Source organism: Hippoglossus stenolepis, chromosome 15 (assembly GCF_022539355.2).
Source record: "Hippoglossus stenolepis isolate QCI-W04-F060 chromosome 15, HSTE1.2, whole genome shotgun sequence".
Classification (NCBI taxonomy): Eukaryota; Metazoa; Chordata; class Actinopteri; order Pleuronectiformes; family Pleuronectidae; genus Hippoglossus; species Hippoglossus stenolepis.
Window position 1 is genome coordinate 14157849 of NC_061497.1, and position 25989 is coordinate 14183837.

The 25989-nt window shown below is 41.7% G+C and overlaps 1 protein-coding gene across 1 annotated transcript in view; it reads right to left on the reverse strand.

The window, feature by feature from the left end:
• Positions 1-25989, reverse strand: part of jade2 (jade family PHD finger 2) — a 160382-nt gene that overhangs the window by 36228 nt on the left and 98165 nt on the right. Inside the window, exons 8-10 of the mRNA XM_035178002.2 lie at positions 23930-24046; positions 20978-21484; positions 20404-20568 (exon numbers count right to left, since the gene is read on the reverse strand). Of these exons, the coding sequence (XP_035033893.1) occupies positions 20404-20568; positions 20978-21484; positions 23930-24046 (789 nt within the window). The remainder of the gene's footprint in view (positions 1-20403; positions 20569-20977; positions 21485-23929; positions 24047-25989) is intronic.

Below are 25989 nucleotides of genomic sequence, written 5' to 3' on the forward strand. Positions count from 1 at the left end.
CTGCTTCAGGGGATTATTGATAATCTGATACAAAGGCAGCACCAATTAGTGATGAAATACGACAACAAGAAATTGACATATCTGCATGTCACTGACCGGCGTGTAGCTGCTGTTGATAAGATAAATAAGAGCTTAAGAGAACATTAGAAATAATTGTAAATTTATTACACTGTGAATGTAAAAGAAGAACTAATATTCTGTTTCTCCATTGAAACTGAGATGATAGTTTTAGGGGCAAAGGACAAAGGTCAAAAGTCTGTCTACATCCTGACGTCAGAAAAAAGTTCTGACTTTAGTCTAGAGCTTTAACATCCACAACATTTGGGGAATATGCTTATTCCTTCCTTTCTTATTTAAAGTAATATGAGAACCCGTCTCATATCTGATTGGCGAATATGAAGCTAGGGCCTGCAGACGGTTAGCTTAGCTTAGCATAAAGTCTGAAAGCAGGGAAAAATGCCTAGTCAGAAGGTTTTCAAGTCCAGCTATACCAGCACTTCTGAAGCTCATTATCTAACATGTTATATCTTGTTTGTTTATTCTGCAACAAACTGCATCTCTCTGATTGGACGGCCAGAGTTGGTGCTGATCAGGATCCATGCTCAGGCAGGAAACTATAATAGAACTGAAGCCAATCCAGCATCAGTGTGAGGGCACACCCATGGTCTCATTGCAATAACACTGCTCCAGCACCAACAGCACCTCCACTTTGAAGGGTCTTTCAAGATCAGGACTAGCAGTGGCACAAAGGTGTTTGCACAAAATCTAGGACTGAGCCATAATACATGTATTTGTGTTTGAAAGGTGCTCAACAAATAAACTTGGACTTGCTTTGCCTTGCCAACTTAAACAGACTGTATGAATTACTGTGGGCTGAAATAATAGCTGCCGTAAAAGCAGATCTTGGCAGCAGGAACACAAATATTTGTGTTGTGAATCGTGAAAGACCTTCAGATGTTATCAGCTACCCAGAGGATGAAGTAAGTTGGTGTGAATTTGTTTCCTTCCCTCTGTAATGCCCTTCAGAGGACCCTAAAACAGCATGTGACACCATTTTACCCACTGAAGCTGTCAAACGACAGAGCAGCAACACTATTCTCAGTGGGCAACGTTGGCCGGTGTGCATCTTCTTAGTTCTTTAACAACACAACACAAAGTGGATCAGAAGCATGAAAACCAAGTGGCTGCCAACGAGAATGTAAGAGCAGTATCTGGATTGAAAAAGCCTGAATGTGAAGGTATTATTAAATGTGTATCTCACGTCCTGTGCAAAGAAGGACTCGCTTCTATTTTTAGAAATGAGACAGACCAGGGTGTGACTGTTGTACAAAGTTAGTCCATTTATTCTATGGGTTAAAAGGAATGTGAATGAATAAGGGAATTACACCCTAACTAACCATCCTGTTGTCATAGCCACATTTGACAGTTGTTATGGTGGATAAGAATATGTGAGGGCAGTTCTGGTGGCCATGGCATATGAGAGCAGTGAGAGCCCAGGGACTTGGCTTGTGTCTTGAGGAGTTGTAGCATTTCTTTACTGATAAGCAGCCCAAACTACATGTTTATTGTTCTTCTAGTTCGCAGCTATACTGCTAATTTTCTGCTCCAGTCGCTAGCTTGACAGCGGCATCAATTCAGTTGGTCCTGGACCTCTGAACCATTTTTTAACATGGCGCGTACAGGAATAGATAGATTAGATTAATAGATAGATAGATAGATAGATATCATTTATGAGAAGACTACACCTAGTCACTTAAGCGAGATGTATGAAAGGGTAAGAGGTTATGTCGTTGGTGGGCCTAATACCTTCTCACACCCACCCTCATGTTACACACTTAACTTAAATGTGTACAACTAAATGTGCAAAAATATTCAGTTTCAAACTTCTTAAACTTACAGATGTTGCACCAGAAGGATACATCTGGTTTATTTGCATGTTTTTGTGCTTAGAAAGAATGTGTTGAAGTAGTTTTCTAATGTGCTTCAGCACATGTGTATAATACTGTGTGCTTGATACCTGATCTAAGTAGTTGCGTCAAAGACAAATCCACATGCTCACTTGTCTGAAGCTTGCTATGGCCATCTTTTCTCAGATATCCCAGTTTTATCCCGATTGACCACGTGCAAAAGTCCAAATCACACCGCTCTCAGCTGCCTTTTTTAGAATCTCAGCCTTTGTCAGCCAGACACAGTCACCACCATGGAAATAACAGAAACGATGAGCAGCATTGGATTATCTGTCAGTGTGGATAACTTTATTAAGATGCTGTAAGTGCAGAACTAAAACAGGTTGGTGGTCTGTTACTCATGATTTTATTATTTTCTCACCACAGGCCCGGCAGCACTGGTTTTTACTGGACCTGAAGCTAAAGGTGTGAATGGATTTGGATCTCGGGTTGATAAAAATTTAAAAGCATGAGACAGATAAGTCATGAATAGCATATGAGCGTGTCTGTACTGTAGGCAAAGAGAGATCAGCAGGAAACCAGGTAGACATTGAGAGAGAGAGAGAGAGAGAGAGAGAGAGAGAGAGAGAGAGAGAGAGAGAGAGAGACAGACAGTGAAACAAGAACCAACCAGGAACATATGACATACTGAGAAACAGTTTCCCAAATTACAAGACAGAGAGAGGGAGGAGGGGAGAGAGGATTAAGGGCATTTAAAAAAATAAAAAGGTCTGAAGGATGGAAGGAAGAAGAAAGGACAGACAGAGCCAATGAAAGAAAGGAAGGAAGGAAAGATCGAAGGATGGAAGGTAGGAGGAAAAAGTGGGTCAGACGAGCAGACAGTGGAGGCTGCTGCAGCTGGATTCCACAGACTGAAGAATTATGAAAACCTCCCAGATGCACCGCACACACACACACACACACACAGACACACAAACTACATGATTTATTAGCTCCTGCTAGTCAGTCTCTGACATTGTGGCCACTCCCACCTGGGATCCATGGCAACATCATTCTCCAATCAGAGCTCAGATGTTCAGCTTTTGGCTGTGTGTGTGTGTTTTGTGTGTGTGTTTATGTATTTTCCTAACATGTAGTTAAATAGACTTGTGGGTCTTGCTATGTTGTTTTTCATGTAACTTTCCTTAATTTTTCACTGTGCATGTTGTGTTTACACATGAGGTTACATGTATGTGTCCAGGAGCACGCGCATGCACACACACACTGACATGCCTGCTGGAGGAGTGTGGGGAGGGAAGCTGGATCTCTGCCAAAGCAATAAACTCTAAATAAACCTTGTGACACCAACACTCGGCTTCTCTCTCTCTCTCTCTCTCTCTCTCTCTCTCTCTCTCTCTTCATTCCTCCACAATCACGTACTCCTCCTTTCTTTTTCCATGCACTCCACTCTTCTCTCCTTCTACTTCCTCTTCTCTTCATTCTCAAATCTACAACCACCCTCCTGTCTCCCCCCTCCTCCCTCCTCGTATGCACTCCTTAGTCCAGCTGCATACACCCCTCTCTTTTTTCCTTCACTTTTTCACCCCCTCCACCAGCTACTCTGTCCACCTTTCCCTACCAACAGCTCATCCCCCTCTCTCTGATCTTTTATCTCCCTTCTACCTTTCTACAGAATCCTCATACCCAGAGAGAAATAGATGAAGGAGAATAGGGAGAGCCAAAGATACATGCACACACACATTTTAATTAAAATGGCAGGAAAGCGTGTACACAGCACACCATATCTAATAGCAAATATTTAAAGATCAAATCCTGGTTATGAAAACCTTATTACTTGAGGTTTTATTGGACAAATTGTTTCATGTCAGCAAACAAAACAGGATTTGGCGAGGGATTAAATTGTCTCCAAAATCTCACTTGACAATGTATCCAGACATCATGGATCGGCTGTCTTGTATATGCAGCGTGCATAAGCCCTGAAAGGATTAAAGAAGAGACTGGTCTGAGCTTTTGGAAATTTCTAATCCTTGGTGCCACAGATCCCCTGTACGGCACAACACAAATATAGACTTCTGTCGGTGTCCAGCCGCACTTTGCACACAATCACTATGTGTCGTACAAAATAATGCTGATCTGCATTTGCCATAGACAAATGAGCGTAAAGCCATTATCCTACACACTGTGCAAAACGGTGCCAAGTGTCTTTGCTTGTGCCAAACAAATGCAGTTGTCATTCATTTTCCCATCGAGCACCCATGTTGTTTGAATAGCAAATGCACTTACACCCATCTGATCGCCCATGGGTGGGTTGGTTTTAAATGAGGTGTTGTCAGATGCATTATTGGTGGATTGACGCCAGTGTGTGATCGGTCAATTATACATACATAGTATTTGCACAAGGACTAAATGGTGAATCAGAAACAAGCGGAACAGAAAACTGGCAGAAGGGAAAACCACAGGAAGTGAAACAACACAGACAAATACGCAAAAAAGGTAATTACAAAATAAAACAGGAAATAAAACATTAAAAAAGCAAATGGATCGCAACAATCGGCCATAGCTCAGTCATGCTGCTGGGCTGTCACTGTGAGTTGGACACCGGAGATGATAGTAAAAATGTGATGCTGCTCTGTCTGGCGTTTTACTGCCCCCTGTTTCCATCGCTGTTGTTTATTTCCATCATAGTTATTTTTATGGAACATTTTACGAATGAATAAACTGTAGCTACTTTAACATCCTATCACACTGCATTGCATTGCATCACATAAATACACATCTATATCATTTTAACAACAAAAGACCCAACACACAACACAACCACTACAACATGTTACACCCAACATCAAGTCAAAAGCTCTCGAATACATACCAGGCTGAATGTACGATCTCAACTTAATAATATCTTGCATTTTCTGTTACCTCACTCTTATGTATTACCTGAAAACATGTTTTTCATCATCATCTGTGTTAATTATATGTTATTATATAAGGCTGTATAATCTCTGAGGTTTTAATGATGAGACCAGAGGATGATGGGAACACTCGAAGCAGCTCTAATGAACAGATGCACCGGTGCTAAACCTCTGGAGATAATTTCGCACTGTTTGGCAGGTAGTGCAGACAGGTTCCTCTCCATCCACCTCTGCTCGGGAGGGGAAGTCAGGGAGGAAGTTATTGAGACTCAAATCACACTCAGCAGCAGGAGAAAGGCTTCACACAGTAAGGAGTAAAGCCTAATTGGCTGTGTTTTATTGGCCGGTCAGTCAGGGGTAAGTGGAAGTCTGAGGAATGTGTTTGCAGATGCTACAGGGGGCTCAGCGGGGAAACTTTATTCCATAATGGTTTGAGAGGCCACTGACACAAAATTATAGCATGTGGGAGACTTCGGCAAACTTGGGTTCAGAGCTTTGTGGTGAAACTCGGTCAGGGAAGTGATGGACTTTCTGTGCTAACAGGTCGGACCCAGCCGACTGTAATCTTCCAATTAGTTTCAATTTATTGTAGTCTGGGTTTACAGACTGGGGACAAGCCTCCCTGCTGAAAGAAGCAGCTCCGGCTGGCCAGGACCAACAGGCACGCGGATACTTCGGTCTGCTGTGACCATAAAAGCAACTTAAACATTACAATGCTGGTCTTAAACAGTCCACTGGCATCAGTGTTAACATTTTTTACTTCCTTGAAAATCCCATCTCCGCTCACCTTAGATTTAAAGAGTCTTTACACCAGGGTTGGTATCAAAACTCAATATTGAAAGGGGCCCCCGGGTCTTGATTATTGAAAAATGGAGAATATGAATGAATAACATTTATTTTCTGTTTATCATTGTGACATAAAAATTCATCTTAAGCATACAAGAGCACACAAGATCACACAAGAGCCATTAGACATGTTATATGGCCAATGTTAACTCTTCTTAAAGATGGTTTCTGCCATTTTAAGTTGTTATCACACTGACGTAAGTTCAAGTGTCCATGTTTCTAGTAAGTTTGGTCTTAGTTGTTTGTGGCTATAAAAACGGGGTGAAGCCTGATTATTGACAGCTCAGACTGACTTGCGATTGGTCGACCGTGTGTGTCCGTGGAACCTCGAGATCTCACGGCTCCGCTCCGCGATCACTACTGTGCACACTCTGGCTCCAAATAGCATCAAAAGCGCAAGATGACTCCAAACAAAACCGGGATAGTTTAGCTAGTAGAGACACTTCGTCCATCTTCAATGACAGAAGACACATAAATACACATCCATAAAATGTATACAACCAATTACAACGTGTCACATTGAAACCTCTCTAAAACATACAATGTTTATTGCGCAGTTGCACAAACAATCTTTTATCCTCCTCTTGTCTTCAATCCGTTACGAACTGCGATCACAGAAAAATGTCCTCACTATAAATACTGTAAAACCACCCTTCAAAAGGCTGTTTTTGCAGCTGTGAAACATATAATATTCCAGCTAATAAACACCTGTCTCCAATAGATGCCTGCTCAAAAGACTCTTTACATAGCAGGTCATAAAACCGCTCTCAAACCCACTGAAATGTGCCTGAGGCAACCATGACAACATCACTCAACTATGTCGCCGATGTAATTTGGGTGTTCAATATTTACACTGGACAACGTTTGCAGCTAACTATAATGGCAAACAATAAATCTGAGGCTGTTATTGAGGAAAAATGTGTTTATAGCGTCTTGGTTTTGACATGTAGAAAGAAAATCTGTCTGTGTTTGGTTAGGAGACCTAAAACAGGCTGATTCCATGGCTGAGAAGTATTAGACTATTATTATATAAAATACAATGAGGGTTACGAAATGGAAACAGATTCTTAGTTTCACTGAAATAAATTCTATCCCTTGCATGTATTATACTTAATATGCTTTATGGAATTTTTTTCTTTAAAAGACCAAAAAATACACAAAAAGCACGTAGGTCTCTTGTGAAATAGCAGTAAAGAATACGATAAATCGACATGTCTGGCAGAAAACTTTGAGACAAAACCTTCTGAGTATACAACTCGCTTTGTCTGAGTCTAAACCAAAATAATCTAAAGTAAACCCGACTGGCTTCCTGCTGAGTGGATCTATTCTGAGTGGCAGCATCGAAGCTTTGTGCAGAATCTCCCTTCTTTTCCTCAGCTGTCTGTGTGGTTAACAACACATTAGGATTTCAGCATGAAGGGTTACATGGTTCAATGCGACAGCTCTTCATCTCTAAAATATGTTGCATTTATGCTATAAAAACTACTGTGAAAATGAGACATTAGTTTTAAATTTACTGTGTGCTTGACGGTGTGTGCAATCCATTAAGAAATATTCATCCTTCCAGCTGTTTACAGCAAAACAATCTTAGATGTTTAGTTGGTAATTTATTATTTTCACTTGTTATTATCAGCCATAGCTGCTTCCTGTCTATATTTAATTGTCATTGTGTCTTTTTTTCTAAACTAATGATTATGATATTTAGCACATAACTGATAACCAGCAGGTAATATTACAGCTAAGCTTTAGTTATGACTTTTCAGGAAGATGATGCCTATTGACGGATGAACTGATATACCTGCAGATAGATATCATTTCAGTAAAATCTAAATATGTGAAAACAAGCATCTGTTGCTCATAACTAACAGTTTCACGCGCTTATCAAACTAAAGCTCAAATTAGAGTTGGATTTCTGCAAAGGCTCCGACCCCAGACACAGAAAAACCTTGTACATTATCTTTACACAAATACATTTAAAAAAGTTCTGGCACTATTTGACTTGACTACACTGTCAGGCTCTCAGAGGATCTTATTAAATTGGACCTTAGAGGGCCTCGCTTGCTGTCGACTTCTGTGAAGTGAGATTTTACGGTTGAGCTGCGGCAGTGTGTCGGCTGGTACCTTCTGAGACCTCCCGGTAAAATATTAAAGAGCCGGGTCAACTGGGGGGCCCTCATATCGTCCTCATTACTTATTGACGCAACCTTATCTGAGTGTAACGCAGAAAGTGAGCCTGCAGGAGTGTGTGTGTGTATGTATTTGTGAGAGACCGCAGAGATGGCAGACATGAGCAAACACTCGCCAACGCACAAAGGTACACAATGAAAATAGACTCAGATGGTCAAAGTAGAGATCTGCATAGGAACACAGCTGACACATGATGCAGGAGTTTATATATATATATATATATTACTAACACACTGTAGGTGTTTTAGTAAGTGAAGTTTGAGCATCATTGTTTGTGTTCAGTCTATATATGTATGAATAGGCTTGTGCTTATATGTTTCAAACAGCAATTGTGTATCAAGGGTTGTGTGGAAGCTTTTGTGTGTGCTCATGTGTGAATTTAAATTTGCTGTGTTTGTATGTATTTATTTTATATATGATTACTGTATGACATGATATCTCAATACATGTAGAAGGTAGAGCACTTACTGTTGTGTGAAGGTCAGTGTCAGACCATGAGTGTGTGTGTGTGTGTGTGTGTGTGTGTGTGTGTGTGTGTGTGTGTGTGTGTGTGTTGCCATGCTTGTATTGTCTTATCAAAATGATGTGCATTTAAGGTTTAACTTGCAGTGAATTATTTATCCCCACAGCAGCCACAGCACCTACACCGGCCAAGGGTCTGAAAACATATACCGCACACATTTACACGCGCACACACACTCCTTACATGTATATATGCACGCACGTGTGCACAGACACACAATGCAACAACACACTGCCGTGCAGAATTATACAGCCAGGGCAGCTATAAATATTTATACCTCTCCCGCCTCATATTTATTTCATCCAACAGAACTCTTATCAGACGGGCAGTGGGATGGTGAGGATATCCAGAGAGAGAGAGAAAAGTGAGACAGAAAGTGAATACATGTATTAAGACTATTTTAGAAATTGAAAGAATAAGATGGAGATGAAAAGAGAGAGGGTGATAAAATGAGGCAGTAAACAAGATAAAAGGAATAGGAAGAGGAATAATGAAGGAGAAAAATACAATTGATGTCCTGAAAAAGCGAAGCAGGTAGGCAGGGGAAAAGTCAGGACAAAGACAGGTGGAAAAAAAGAAAGTTAAGAGATGATAAAAGGTTAGAGGCTGAGTGATACGAGGTGGATGGAGAGTTGAGGTCACTCAGGAGTTCCATTGTTGTTACTATCAAGCAGTCTGAACAGCAGCCATTGAGGTGCACAATTGCAGCCGGCCTGCCACACCACTTATCTGGGATAAAAGGCTGCACGGCCCCGGCCCTTTTTGCTCTTACTGGAAAAGACCAAGCGCCGGGCTGCGGCAGCCAGGCGGAAAATGTCAGGGAATAAATCACTTTGACTCCAAAAATAAACGTAGAAGACAAGACGGAGTCAGTCAGGAGACGCTTTGCCTCCTCAAGAGTTGAAGAGAAAGTTTCATGTTGCTCTTCATAAAGTCCTGTAACATTAGATAATGCATAGTCCAGCAATAGCGTCAGGGGAGGGTATCAGAAATATGTTATTTATGCAAAAACTCATCCTTAAAGTAAGATAGAGGATGTATGTGGCTGCTGAATTGGAGAAATACCACCATGCGATTGTATGCGTCTGCTGACCAGTGTAGTTTCAGTCTACATAAAGTTTTTTTCCAGAGTCATAGGAGGTCATGGTGACCTTTAACCTTTGCCCTCTTATCAGTTAATCTTTGGGTCCAAGTGACAACTGTCCAAATTTGAATTTGAACTCATTCCAGGTAGACTTGATATATCATGTTCACGAGGCCAAAAGCACGTGTTGTGAAGCCACTGTGACCTTCACCTTTAAACACCCAAATCTTAATATAAAATAACTTCAGATATCCCCTTCTTCTATTGGTCACTTTGAATACTCCAGTCCCCAGCCTCTGATCTTCTAACCATGGCTACTGCGGAGGAATAAAAATCCTGTTGTCTGCAACACAAACACTGTAATTCCTCTCAAGAGAGATAAAAAATGCTCCCACTGTGGTTTGTCAACCACTTGTACCTTTTACCAAGCAGAAGCTCTGGTCCTGGAAACACACTCACAGAAACGAATAGCTTAGATTTCCCCACTAACCACCACTTGAAGAAAAGATCAGTGGTCTTACGCAGAGAAGAGGATGAAGTAGAGGATGGTGCAGGAGTACTGGGGACCAGGGGGCACAAGGAGTCCTTTCATGAGTTCAGAATGGACCTTGGACAGATTCCTTGGGGACAACCAGACGCATCCCTGTGAACTCTGTAGTGTGACTCGACTGATTTCCTATTCTAGCAGTAGAAAGCTGAGGTTTTGAGTCGATGAAACTTTCTGCCATGTTTTGTTATGCCGTGTGTACAACCAGCTCGGTTCCCAGTGACCACACAAATTATGGGACTGCATTATAAAGTCGCTCAGGTGTAACTTCATGTAACTGTGCAATATTCATTTCCAGTAATGCATTTGTAGGTTTACTTATTTAATACTTTTGCTGATGTTTGTATTATGACTGTCCTTTTTGCTGCTGCACCATTGTGGGACTAATAAAGGCTCATCCTATCTCTTAGGTAAGGGGTGGAGCCAGGCGTGGCGTGCAGCAGGCAGGCAGGATAGAAACCTCATCAACACGCCCCCTCGCTCACTGTGATTCTCCGGACAATTACCTGCTCCATTCACGCATCAGCTTAATCGGACATTACACAGACTCTGTAGCGGGGAGCCGGCGGCTAATGTCCGTTTAACATCTGCTCCAACTGATTCTGACATTTGGCTGCTCACACACAGCTGCTCCAGGTAATGTCTACATAAGTTCAGGGTTACAGTGCATGTGAGCACTAGACGCTGTAGATTTGGTCCTTAAAAGCCAAAAATACACATGCTTTCATTGATGTTGGCATTATAAAGTGTTTCTGATCTCTCTTTTTGCCATGGAAGGCAGCTCAGTGACCTTGTGGCGGAGCGTTAACAAAGGCTGAAGCCAAAGACGCTTTGAAGCCGTAGGGCTGCGGTACACAGTCAAGCTTAGCGTGTAGCATTTTAAACAGAAGTAGATCTCATCAGGCAGTTTCTTGCATAGTGAATGGAGCTGGAGGCGACCTGAAGGTGTGAAGCCTGTTTTCCCCTTCAGCTCATACATAATGATGCAGCCAGATTCCTGAGCAGATCAAAGAAGGGCGAGTGGATGTTACGATGGAATGAAAGATCTTACTTATTATTTTTAACCTTTTAAAAGTGCATATATTGACTCTTGGTTATATTTGTGAACTTTCACATAGTTTTACACACAAGATGTCAAACTGACGACTGCAAAACTTACACCTGACATTATTATTCGGGACAGTTCCAATACATCTAAAATGTGTGGTTGTAAATTATTAGATTTGTAGCTGTTATTTAATAAGCCTGTGCTATTTAGCAAAATTTTTATATTAATACCAAGAAGTCCGGCTTTACGATATCAAAGCACCACTTCAACAATAATTTAAAAGGTCTTTAAATTGCATTTCATCCCACGGAGAGTTTATTTATCCATCAATAACTAAACAAGTCTGGACGGAAAAGAGTTCATCTGATGAGATTTTAGTATTAAAACTAAGTTCTCCAAACACCTGCCACATACTTCAGAGACACAGATGCTGTTAACCCTAATTTGTAATCTTCATGATTTCAAATGAACGATATCAAAATGATATCAAATGTGCTGATAAATCCCTGTGGATTAGTGCAGTGAGTTCACAGCGTGTTTCTTCTGAACGAGCTCAGACACAAACAAGTGATGTGTTGTGTTTGATCATTCGTCTAAACCTGTACATTTCCTAATCCCACCAAGAGAGCCGGTAAAACTGCAGCAGGAACCAGACTGCTTCCCTCAGGAGTCTACTCTGCTGGTCACTCTGGGAGCGAGCCAACCAAGATTTCTAGGGCTTTCCTAAATCTAAAATTGAGACCTGCTTGGCTGCAAAAACACTTATAGTGGCTGCTAAGTGTTGAGATCTAACAGTAAGAGTTGCTGGTGGACAGAGAAGGCCCTTGTCTCGGTTCTTTATTAGTACCTTGAAGTGTCTTGGAAACAGAAAGCAGCCTGAGAAGAAGGGATTGAGTGTAGCGAGCCAGTATTAGGTTTGGAGCGGAGCTGTGTGTGGGGAGCCAGGTTGATGCTGATCCAACAGGGTGGGTCTGTCTGCTGCACGTCTGGCCCGCAACGCTTTAGCATGAACGTTTGCTCGGAACGGCTATCAAAACAAAGAACAGAGGAGTTCGGGTCAACACTCACACAGTGAGTGTGATTTCACGCTCTGCTCGGGACGTCATTACTGCAATATATCTTCATGCAGGAAACATTGTTGGCTGCCATTTTAATAAGTTTAAAGTTTAATTTACAACCTTTAACACATCTGGATGTAAATACCAGGAAATTGTGTATGTGTGTAATCAGATGAATGCAATAACAAGAAACAGAGTCAAAAGATCCGTCACCACCCGCAGCTCCTCTTCCTCCGCCATCATTTTTGCAAATTGTCACTCAGCCAGTACAAATAACTGATCATGTTTTCTGTGGTTCTGGGGGAACTTTGCAATGTCTGAGGTAACAACTTTATCAACCAGTCTAATGAAAAGATGTCATTGAGATTTATTATCGGAAATGATCCAGGGTTTTGGCACTTGACCAATACTAAAGAACAAAGGCAGGATATCTTGGCCTTTGTTGGGCAATTTGACTATTTGTTCGAAACTTTTGTTTGTGAATCCAACCCCAAATTCCCAAAATGCTCCCTTTCAAAGATTGCATTGTAACTTCAAACCCTAAGTTTTGGCTGAAGTGCTTCTCACTGGAAAAATTGCCATTACAATTAACTTCTGGGAGGTGGGGCTAAAACAGGCCTACCTGCTCAGAGTTTCAGTTCCCAGTCAAGAGTGGTGGTGGCAGGTGGCCCACCTTTGATTGGAGTTTGTTATTTTATATATATGTATAAATGTATAAATGTCAAGATGTAGAGACATACTAAATGGGAGTTTAAAGCTAAAAAACAGTTAAAGTGTGCAGTATCTCTTTTTAATGTTGAATATACATAGAATAAGAGAGCAAACAAAGTTTCCAAATATTGCTCATTAATTACTGGAAATCTGAGGGATCAAATTCAGATATTAAGGGTGTCCAGAGATTATGTTAGAGATTGGATTAGATGACACATCATATCTCGTATCAAAAGCAAGAAGCAGTTAAATAAAATTATGACCCAAAAAAAGCTGGTATTGAAAGCTGGAACTACAGAGAGTAAATGAAAATGTAACCAGAAGTAAATTGAACAAGGGTCAAAGCCATAAAACCCTGACAAATGACTTACTGCTTAATGTGTTCTTTGGATAATTGCGTAAAAAGGGAGATGACTAAAGAAATAGAAATTAAAGTCAGGGGAAGACTCTAAAGACTCTTCTGTTCACAAAATAATAAAAGGGATTGGAGAAACTAGACGATTTCCTTGGTGAGTAATGTGGATCTTGGCATTTGTGAGTTGTGGATGTAAATTAACACAGACCACAATGATTATAGGAAATCCATAGTAGTTGGCAGTCTGAGATAATAAAGATACAAGCACGCCTCATTTGCCAAGTAACTTTCTTGTCTTTAGCTTTTTCATCCTTTTCCCTGCCCAGGTTTTCACAGCACTGTGAATCCACGCCAGCAAAACCTCTGGTTAAAAGCTTGTGTATACATATATTTCCCCACTCATTTTTTACACTGCTCCAAAGCTTCCTCTGCGCTCTTTTCAACCGGGAAGGAAAACAAACTGTGAAAATGTAACCCCCGGCCAGAGAAAACTAACTGACGGGCTTTGCCACCTCACCGTGGCACAGAGTGCACCTGACGGATATCAGACATCCAACACCCTGCTGATCCCGAACCTGCAGCTGAAGGCTCAAGGTGTTGCTTTCTGTCCAGGTTTGACTCTGAGCAGAACGTCTGGCCAAAACCTTCCCAGCAAATCCCAACTTTCTCACATTTAGGTCATGTCTTTCCCCTTCTTCTAAACTCTTCTCCATAAGTGCCCATACTTTTCATCAAATACCATCACTCCTCTTATCCTCCTCTCCTCTGCGTGCTGACTAGTGAAATAAAACACATGTTATATAAAACTTTGTACTGTTTCGTAAGGGCACTGTCCTGTTGTGAGCAGTGAGAGCCTCCTGGGTGTGGGACTGCTGACCTGCTGGGCTGAGTGTGCTGCCAAGTCTTTGCCGTGAGAGAGTGAGCGAGAGCATAGGGCAGGGCACGGAACAACACTGTGCCATTTGACACTTTGCCAGCCTTGGCTGGAGAACCGATGTACTGAGAGGAGGGAAAAGACTCAATGCAATTGTTCGGACCAAGTAGTTAGAGATGTGAAAACACAGGAAATGAGTAAGGAAAAGGGGAATCTTTCACACCTGCTTTCCTTCTTTCAGCCACAGCTCTCCCCTCTCTGCCGTCCCATGCTGAGTGTTGGCATATTCCCCTGATTCATCAACCTCCCTCCTGAACTTCCGCACCTTATTCATGTATTTAAACTCAAACAGTCCTTTTCTCCCTCAGTGTTTGCAGAGACTTACGATGGACTCACATGTATGTGTTGCATTAACACTTGACAATGGGCGTGCCTGACGCTTGCTGCCTGCATGATCGTCATAATGAAAACAATCAGTTTCATTCTTGGGACACACAACATAGCTGGGTTTCGTGCTAGCATGCCATTATAGCTTTCAATGCAATACTAACGAGAAGTACACAGGGAGTAACATCCCCAACCACATGAACACACAATAGGTACGTGATTTGATTGCACTTGAGTGTATGTTTAAACACGATTTGATTGGCTGGTGCCTCCGTTGCCGCATGAAAAGTTGAGCTCTGTTGCAACTTAAGCAAAGCGACACAACAGAACCTCAATGCACTTCGGCAACACATGACATCAGCCCATTCAAAGTGAATGAGCCTTGTCTGCAGCCTTCTCTGACTACAACTCCAATCCTTTGCTCTCCCGCTTCATTTCAAACACTTTCCAAAACCTTGGAATGCAAACATAAAAATAGTATAAACAATAAAAATGACATACGATAATCAACACACAGGTATAATAAATATAAAGTAAAATCAACACCAGAAAAGACAGCACTATAAGGCAGACTACAGATTGTGCGATGAGGTCTACATGAACCTTTTGCTTGAAGCCTGAAGGTAGCTAGTGAGTTTTTAAACTTGATTTAGAAACTTCTAGCCTATAATATACAAAATCATTCATGTCTATTTTCTATGTTTCATGTTTTAACATGCATGTCTACTTTTAGCTTTACACCACATTTTTTTGCTCATATTTTAAGGATTTAGGGAGACACATTAGCAATTCAAATGTCTGATGTAATATTTCTACTATAAATCTGTGTCAGCGTGAACTGAAGTTCATGACAAATATGGGGTGGCACACACACACACCCAAAATGAAGCAATATTTAGCAGCTAATTTACATCATCCAGTCACTATGCCACACATTGTTTGAACATGCTGCGCTCTGATTGGATGAGTGATGCGAATGAGGGGAAAGGGGGGGATTGGTGGTTTTGGGGTGGCACATCGGAGAGGAGTACAGAAATGGAGGAAGCTCACCAGTGCATTAGGGACAGCACGGTGCAATTCGTTCCATTGGGCAGCACTTCAAAGAGGAAGAGAGGGGGGATAATCCACCCCCACATTAGGAATCTTCCACCACCACCACCACCACCACCACACACACACACACACACACACACACACACACACACACACACACACACACACACACACACACACACACACACACACACACACACACACACACACACACACACACACACACACACACACACACACACACATTCATAAAAGCAGCAGGCTGGAGGGTTCGGTCATGGGGTCTGATTGGGTTGGGGTCGAGGGATGACGGGATGGGAGGATGGAGGGGATTTTTCAATTTGCCAGCAAATCAGAGATGATTGGAATACTCTCTCGTGCCCTGATACACACACTCACCCTGACACAAACACAATGCCATACATACAACTCACATCCATCTCCACGGAGAAAACCTCATGCTTAAACCCAGACGGGGGGGAAAAAGAAACGGGCAAAAAAAAATTCTCACAACCCTGAATGGTTCCTACATACAGGAATGTAGGTTAAAAATATGTGTCAGCAATCAGCAATAAGCCTCTGTGTTTCTTACTGGTGGTAAATCGGTTATATGTTTGTGAAAAAAGCAGAGATCAGGAGGAGGATATGTGAAAGAGGGGGAGGAAAGCGAAGGAGACAGATGAAGAGAGAGAAAGCTTGTACATTGGCGGCCACTCGCATCGGTAGCAGTGAGCTGTCAAAACTCACTCGACCAATATGTGACCAATTGGTGATCAATCCTCCTCAGGGGGAGACCTGCCAGCAGCAAACCAAATCAATCCTTCGATCTCTGTCAGACCTTCCAACAATGCTGCACGGGAACCAACACGATTTGACATCACCTCATGTTCAAACTGCTACTGAACGCGTACAATGTGTTGTCAAATGTGTTGACAAATGTCAGCTGTAGCATCGTTGCCTCAACACAACTGCGAAATGCACCGGATATATAAATGTACGACATGGCGGCTTCTCAAAAGTGAAGTTAAAGCGCCTAGTTCACCCCCTTCTGGCTGACTGCAGTATAGGTCATAAACCCTACCTCCTCCATGTTAGTGGATGGGTGATTGGCCACAAGTCAAATAATAAGGTTCTGTCATTTTACGTAGTTCACATCACACTGATGTCATTTTTCAGGTGGAGTTTGGTTTTAATGAGTTAATTTATGATATACAGTCTGGGTGAAACGTCATGATTGACAGCTGAGACTGCCTCGCCATTGTATTGGCTGGACCTCGATACTGCAGCTCCGCCCTCTGATCATTACAGTGACTCTGGCTCCAAATGACGTCATCAGCTCAAGATGGATATAAGATCAATAGGAAAACAGCCATTCATTGTGCGCTATATTGGCATAAAAACACTAAATACGATGTTCACATGCCTATTTTCTTCTGACTGTCTTTAATTGCTTCACCTATTATTGATGAGAGAAGCCAAGTAAACCTTAGAGACAAGTACTATGGTCCACTTCTACAATGCACATCAATAATGGCCAGTCTAGAGGGAGCAGAGTTATGGAGTCTGAACATACACTTAGGTCAGGAGGTTAGCAAGGCCTGTAACAATCAATACACCCTGACCACTGGAGAGCACTGTGGTATGGCTACAGTAACACGAGTCTGCAGGAAACAAATACCTGTAGAGAGTAGTGCTCCAACAAAATACACACAATTTCTAACTAATGTGCACCTACAGGATATAGTTAGCTCTTTTCATTTCTTTTTCTGCATCCAAACAAGGTCCATCCATCAATTATCTATACTGCTTTCCTTTTGAGAGGGTTGGAGCCAATCGCAGCTGACACTGGGTACGAGATGGGGAAAATGGGCTGAATACAGAGACAAACAATCATTCACTCTCACATTTGCACCTATGCTCAATCAAGGGTCTTTGGACTGGACCGGAGTACCTGCAGAAAACACTCGCAGACACGGGAAGAGCAAGGAAACTTCGCTGGGAGGCGACAGTGCTAATCACTCCATCACCGTGCCGCCCACCCAGATGAGGTCACGTAAATATAAAGGACAAAGCAGACACACTCAGATTGATGCAGCCACTTGTCAGGAGTGACTACCGGCTTTGTGGGAACATTTGGTTACTCCATCATTTTAAGTAATGAGGCATTTGTTACGCAAAAGTCAAATTAAGCCTGTATGAAGCCGATCTGTTCATCTAATCAAAATTCCTCAAGTCCACTCAGTTTTTTAAACTGAGGCTAAATGAGAAAAATGAAACCATTAAAATAAATTAAAATATTCAAAAGTTGCAGGACAGTGGGTCGTTAGACTGATATACAACCACCTAATTGCCAAAATGTTGTCGTACCGTGAGCCAAAGCGATGCGAGCCAACTGCACAGTATCAAATCACAAGCCAAAGAAATGAAGGAAAAAAGCATTTAGGACACCAGATTATTGGGTTTATCTTTCAGTCTAGTGAAAGAAAACCCATTTCAGCTGGTTGTTACGAGGGTTTGCGGTGGAAACTTTTTCAACACTGGCTCTTTTTTTGGTAGATTTAGTATCAGAGAGTAAGCAAATACTACAGGATACCGTGGTTTTCAGATTGCGGTAATGATATAAGACGTTTGTCCAAACATAAGAAGCAGCGTCGCTCGGGTTGCAGTCGATGTTTTGGCTGCGGGCTGTCATTCAGCTTCTGGACGGGAGGCCGCAGGGTCAAAGAGAGGTTTTGAGAGCAGAGCTGCGGTGAATGCCGATCAACTATCAGAGCACTGCCAACATGAGCCTGCAGTGAGGTTATGGGCATGGGTAGAACCAATCCAAGAAAACCCAGCTAGGAAATTGACATAGTGGTTTGCATTCAGCTGCCAAGTGCGAGCTACGATACTGACGGGAGTGGATGAATACTCCATAATTCTGACAGACATCAAAACTGTGCAACCGCAGGTCATGTCCAGCCTGTGACACCGGTATTAACATGATGAATATAATCATTTCTAACAATTTATGATCCGATGAAGTTTTCTCTCTGATACTTCACAGCTCTAGAATACAGAGTGTGATTCTAATTACATTAAGGCCTTTTCTGTTTTTTATTATCCAACTGTTTTTACAGTCAATTGGTGAGGAGGGTAAATTACCACGAGGGTTAGCTGAACCTCAAAGCCAAAAAGAACACACGAGTTACAGTACAATAACGAATATAAAGAATTGAAGAATAACCGTGGAACAAGTCATATCCACCTTGTGCACTTTCCCCAAATCTTTCACTCTACTGTGTCCACAGAAACAGTCTCAGTCAGATTTAGGAGTTTCTCACTGTCTTGCTTCTCCCACGTCTACACTATGTCTATATTTTGTCCTGTGGTTTCTGTAGGTTTCAACGAGTTAAACTTAAGACTTTTTAAGACCTTAACGAATTAAATTTAAAACCCATGTCACGTTTGACAGATGTGAAGGGATATCAGAGTCCTAGAATAAACGCACTTCCCCATAATTGAGGATAAGGTGATTAAAGATGGGTAGAGAAAAATTTGTGGAGAATAACCCTTAAAATGCAACGATATCTTGCAAACTACAGACAGAGATGGCCAGAATACATAATCTTTCTTACAGCCAAGCTGAGCAATCACTGATCAGTTCCATGCTGGTCTTGTTTGTAGTTTTATTTCAGCGTACTCATATCTGTATTGTTGAGATAGAAATACTACACACGGAGACATTACAAACTAGAAGGGCCCTCAGGAGAGTGCATTCCTCCACCAAAGCCCAATAGTCCTCTTAAGAAAACCTTTAAATTCTCTAGATCCAGATTTTTGTTTGGATCTGCACCAAATTACACACTCAATAATAGCATTCTCCTAAATATGCCAGCATTTTTCATCAAGATCCATTTATTATTCCCTGAGAAATCAAAAAATGAATAAAATGCTCACAATGTAAAAGGAAGTTAAAATAAATCATGGATGCGCTCACTGATCGTTTCATGGTAATCCGTCCAGTTGTTTTTATGTAATGCTGCTAACGAACAGACAGATAAATGCAAATGAAAACATACCCTCCTTGGCGGGGGTAAAATAAGGACCAGTTAGTAGGTTTAGCTCAAACAGGCTGCTCCTCCTGAAGACCTCAAACTATAGAGTCCCTGAGCTGCCGTCTCTCTGAGACCCATTTACAGACTCCAAATCCAAGCCTTCCTCTCCGTGACACAAACATTATCATCTTTTTGTCTGGATAACTCCAGCACAGTGGTGCTCAGCAGGGGGCTCAAGAATCCCTAAACATACCCAGAGTCCCTCAGAAAAAAAGAGAGAAGTCGGTACCAATTATATCGTGATGATTCCTCCCACACTGCTCTACTACAGAGGTAACTTCTCACATCCAGAGAGACACAGATGTTCATCTTCTGTGCTCTGGGTCATCTGAAGATGAATTTAAGGTTTGTCCATCCCAAAGTCAGAGGCAGAAAAACCAAAACACTCCCGATGAGAACATCAAGAAATCAGGTCTGAGAAATTTCCTAGATGTCTGTTTCTCTGTGTTCACTGGATTTTTACACATAAGAATATATTTTAATTCTGAGTGTCGGGAGGATTTTAACATTCATTTTCAACAATGGGCTATGATTCACTCACTCACTCTATCATTCAGCCTTTTCATTACGCCTCCTTCCTTCAGGCTATTCATTAATTTCACATCAATATTCAGATAACAAAAAATTCAACTAATTTAAATGATCGTCTTATCTAATATTCTAAAAAACGCAAAATCAACCCTTAAATGTCCACACACATATTATACTGAAAGAAATACCTCCAGTCTGAACATTGCACTGCATAAAGCAACAGGTTTCACTGGCCTCATACCAAACACACACACACACACACACGCACACATCTCGTACTCACCCTCTCCAGGTCTTGTCGGAGGTGTGTGAAGAGTTTGAGGCGTCTGTAGAGGACGTCCTGCTCCTGCTGGGCCAGGTTGTCCACTTCGTCCCTCTTTAAGGTCACCAGAGGTCGATTAAAGTTGGCCTTCCTCTTCAACTTCCAGAACTGATACAGGAAGTCCACCTTAAAGAACAAAGAAATCCCAGTTAGCAAAATAAAAGGTGCAATCAAAGTATCAATGTCTTAATCCAGAATGATTATATAATGTGCAACGAGGTGTAGTGTAGTGTGAGCTGGGTTTGACTCCATCCAAAACCTTTAAACTCATTCAAAATATGTTTTGTACATTGAAAATACTACATTAAGAAAAAGAAAATGCTATTCAGACATAAGAAGTCATGGTTTTTATTCATGATTATCTTATTGTAGTTTATTTTCTTTCTTTTTTTTCTGTTTTACTATTACTATTATTTCTATAATATGTATTTATGTTATTATATTTTACACCAATACTGATCATAAGTCCTTTAAATCAGGTATTGTCAAATCGGGGAAGGTTGACCAGAAGATGAAATCATCTGGCTTAACGTACCTGGGCGACGGGCATTCCCAGGTTCTCAGCCACCTCCCTTGGGTCCACCAGTCGGTAGAACTCATCCTCCAGCTCCTGCAGCTTCTGTTTCCTCTGGCTCACTTTCTCTCTCTCCAGCTGGTCGCGCTCCGCTCGCTCCGCTGCCGACACAGAAACCGAAACCGGGAACAACACTGACCTCTGCTCCAGGTCGCTGCATACGTTTGGTTGGTGAGGCTGTTCCGGTCGGAGCTCGGTTCCGATGCCGGCGCTGGCCCAGTCGGTTCTGGCTGTGCCGTTTGTTCCATTGGTGGGGGAAATGGTGGTGTTGTGGTTGCCGTTGTTCACGCTGGTTGAAGTGGAGCAGATGCTTGTTGGTGCACCGCTGTTGCTGGCAGTGCAGCTGTGCTCCAGGCAGAAGGACTTGAAGCGTACCTCGTCGTTCTCGGCCAGGATGGTCCTCATCTCCAGGCCATGGTCAAAGGCGCATGTCACATGGAAGGCCACAATACAGGAGGGCATGGAGCACTACAAAAGGGAGGCGGAGAGGAAATACAATTCATGACAGAAACAATATATGAGAGGAAATATGAGAAGGAGGAACCGCACGTATATATCACAAGTGCAAAAATGGCAAGAGGCTGAAGCTAGATGACGTGCCACAGCAGCTTGGCATGAAGGCAGGGCAAGGCGTTCTGCATATACCACGCACACACACTGTAGGTACTTTTCCCCTCCATTTCTCAGACACTTTGTCACAACTATTTGTCTGAAGTGTCATTTTCGGTCCATTTCTTGCATTATCGGAAGCACTTTAGCAGAAAGACAAGCCAAGTCACAACAAACACGGTTCCCCCATTTCTGCTGACATTTCACTAACTTGGGATGTGTGTGCGTGTGCGTGTGTGTGTGTGTGTGTGACAACTATCCATTACAGGTCATACTAAGAGGTGACCTCCCACTGAGTCCCTCGAGGCATGGTGTGATTTTGTGTGTGTCTGGCGAGTACATGCACATTTGTAAAAGTGTGTGTGTGTGTGTGTGTGTGTGTGTGTGTGTGTGTGTACGCGCACTGCACTCTCGACTGTGTTGTCTATTAGCAATGTAACAAAAGACAGTGTTACAGTTTCATTTTCACAGCCAACCTCTCTTTCTATTTTCTGTCTCTCCCTTCCTCAACTAAACTGATTTCTGCAACTTCAATTCTATAGCAACATATATTCAGCAGCTCCTTTGATAACAGTAAAATCCTTTGAACTCTGAATATTGTTTGGCAGAAATCGATAACTTAAACTGACATGATTTGATGTTAGCCATTTGTAAAAAAAAAAAAGGAAAAAAATGAAATCTAGCCCTTTTTATCTTGTCAAGTAGAAATCCTGATGAATCATTGATTTTAAGTCTTGACAGCTCAGCTAAAATGTATCAGTGCAGATATCCTCCACATGGTTTTGGTGAAAGTGTGACAATCCTTGGATGGAGTGAGAGCCTGAAAGCTGAGGAATATATATGATTTTGGCTGCTATATTATTTATTTATTCATTTTAAAACCTTTGATTCTCATGCTCATCCGCAGGAATCTACAAGGTGGTGATCGCTCTTTTTACATCTTCAAAACTTTTTTTTTCTCAGACACCGACTTGAAAGTCCTTTCATGCTTAACTTAGTGCGGTAAAGAGAAATGCGCAATGTAAGGATTAAAATCCATAACATCCAGTTTCCTCCATTTCATATCTGCTTCCACTCTGTACGGGGGAGTTTGAGATAAAATGTATCATCTTGTTGCAGCTCTACATTGAAGCTTCTTTGTTAAGCATCTGGAGCCATTCATGCTTTAATGGCTGCACCATGTAAATCTGTTGCATATTTGGTATCTTCTGTAGCTACAGTTTTTGTACCTATGTCATAGCTGTGGGTATTTAATCCAATGGAATGCCATGTGCTGAGATGAAAAAGACAAATTAAGCATGAAGATTAAGTATTTTGTTAATTAGCAGAGCGTGTCTCACTATCACTGACGACTACTGCACACAGACTGTCTCTCTATGAGCTTTAACAGACGCAGTACAGGTCTCTCCCCCTGTGGACCGCTCTGGCTCAAGGACTCACTGTGATTATACAGCAGTTCTGGGAAAGCACGTAGATACACTTGTACAAACTTTAATATACATCAAGAATACACACACACACACACACACACACACACACACACACACACACACACACACACACACACACACACACACACACACACACACACACACACACACACACACACACACACACACACACACACACACACAAAACGCAGGAATTTAGGAATCCTGGTCACCTCGAGGGGACTGTTAACGCTGAATGGTGTTCAGGCTAATAACTGTAAAGTGGGTTAGCTTTAGTATGTCAGCGGGGGTTTTGTTTGTGTACTCAGCAGCATGTTAAAGAAGTGCTGCTTTGAAACAGATCCGCCCACACACAGCAAGAGGATGAGAACCATGATGATGTGTGTTGCTGAGAGTTTGTGGGTGTGCCTGTGAGGCTTTACTTCACAACATATATCCCATCTTTCTGTGTGTAAGGATGAGTGGGTTTGAAATTTGATGTCAATCTAAAAGTTCAACTTTGGCTGTTTTACATACAGTTAAAAAACTTTGATCAATAGTCTTATAACTTTTCATTCCTCTGTCCACGATGTACAGCAAGCATGCATATGGCACAGGGTTTGGAGAAAGATGTTTGAGGAAAGACGAGGAAAAAGAAAATATGTGGAGGAGTGAGGAGGAGTGAGTTGAAGTGTGTGTCTGTCTGGCGCGCAGGTGTGAAGCTTCCCCCTCTTAATTCTTGACAGAGCTTCAGTCTGAAAGTGACTCACCATTTTTCATATTTTAAGACACTGGGGGTCACTTAATAACACTTTATGAGGCAAAGCAGATGCATGGATGAGTGAGCGTGTGTGTGCGTGTAAGAGACACGTACCTGTATGCAGGTTCCTGTGTGTTCTCGGCACAGGCTGCAGGACAGGGCCCAGCGGCTAGCAGGGATGTGGGACACCTTGGTAATGGGCTCCATCTTCTCTGGACAGCCTATACTCACCTATAGGGAACACGTAACAAGGAGACATAAATAGATCTGATACAAAAACCAAAATCCCAAAGTCTTTTTCAAAATAACCTCTTCAAAATTCCCATAAATGAAAACTGAACCCACTTTAACCTCAAATAATTTTTTTAAAATAACTGTAAATTTCAAGTGTGTTCACCGTTTTATTTGCGCAACTCAATTTATAGCCTGCGACAAAATTATAATGATTAAAGTTCCTACGAATTATAATACAAATTACTTGACTTATCAAGCCCCTGTCAAATTTGACACTCACGAACAACTGGCTTTTGTCTTCAGTGGGGAAAAAAAACAATCTGTGTTATTTCCAGGTCCTATGATTCTGCAGTAAAGCATCTTTCTGCTCCACCTGAGTGGACATGCTGATGCTAATATTTGACCCTTTGCTGGCGTGATCCTATGACACGTCACAGAGGTGATGGTGGTTTGTTGCCTCTGTGGTTAACTTTAGCGACTCTTTTCCATCTGTTACTTAGTTGCATAACAAACAGGAAACAACAAACAAAAAACTCATCACCATTCTCTAAGCGGGTTAACCTGTGTTTACAAAACTGAATATATGGGCTAATTTTGGTAGAAAAGGTTACATTACTAACATACAATTATTTGACAAAAAATATTGCCAAATGATTGCTTTTTAAGCTGTTTACTATTATTTTAAAAAAAAAACATTGTTGTATCTTTTAGGTTTTAGACTGTTGATCCAACACAACAAGCAATTTGAAGAAACCATTTAACCATATTAAAGGGGTTTGGCATCTACATTGTTGGGTCCGGACCTTTTGTCTTTTCAAACCGACCAAAATTTTGTCCGACCCGAAGAGGCGGTCTCAGTCCAGATCAAACTGAACCAATGTTTGGTTCGTTTGCAGTGAGAGAATTTTTTTTTTTTTGATGGACTTTCCGACCAATTGCCGGAAGTTGAGAAAGCAATAAACAATAAAAGAAGAAGAAAGTGAAGCAACACACAGGATTGCTTGTAGTCTTCGCCTTTGACGACACAGAATTTGAACAACGAGGATGTTCATTTTGCTTGTAGTAATACGACACAGATATTAAAGTGGCAACAAAATTAATGAAGTGAACCGGTTCATTGATTTTCTTCATCCTAACAGGAAGACTACTCCCGGCAGAATTGACAACATGCCTGACTACAAATCAATCTATGTTGACTATAAGTAGACACGTAGCCCACATAGGTGACGACAACACGCTGTACACACGTCATTCAAAACTCCCCAAAATACAATGTGAAACCAAAATTAAGCAGATCCAATGTAAACAATGTAAGAAAGACATGAACCTTGGTCCAGACTTTCACAGGTGAAAATGCACCTTAACCATTTAGACCAAACTGATCAAATTTAATTTGGTAGCTGTGATGCCAAATAGCATAGTTTCTCAGATTATAAGGCGGAGGTCATGATTTTATTATTACATCTTTGGATAAGCATCAGATTCCATTTGACAAAAAGACAATCTCCTACTGAAAGACAATAATCAGCTTATTGGGGATGATTATTACTTGAGTGTGTTCGGGTTTCAGTGCCAGGAGTCTGGAGAAGCACGTGTGTGATTGGAAGCAGAGCAGGAGCACATGTGCTCTAAAGACGTGATTGTGAAGCCCAGTGAGTGACTCACTCTCTCTGAGCAGTCTATTCACCACGACTTTGGCTCCGAACCTCGTTTGCACCAAATATAACCAAAAAGTCACTGACCTGTGCCAACCAGCCATGCAGAATAGAGTGAAGAGCACTCATCACCAAAGTGCCATTTCTCTCCTTCCTTCCTCCTCTTTCCATTAACCATCCCACCTCTTTCTCATTCCCTCATCCTCGCACTGTATTTGTGCCATGGCCCTCTCTTTCCTTGTCCTTCACACTTGAATTAACAAGCTGACGACTGATTTCTGCAGG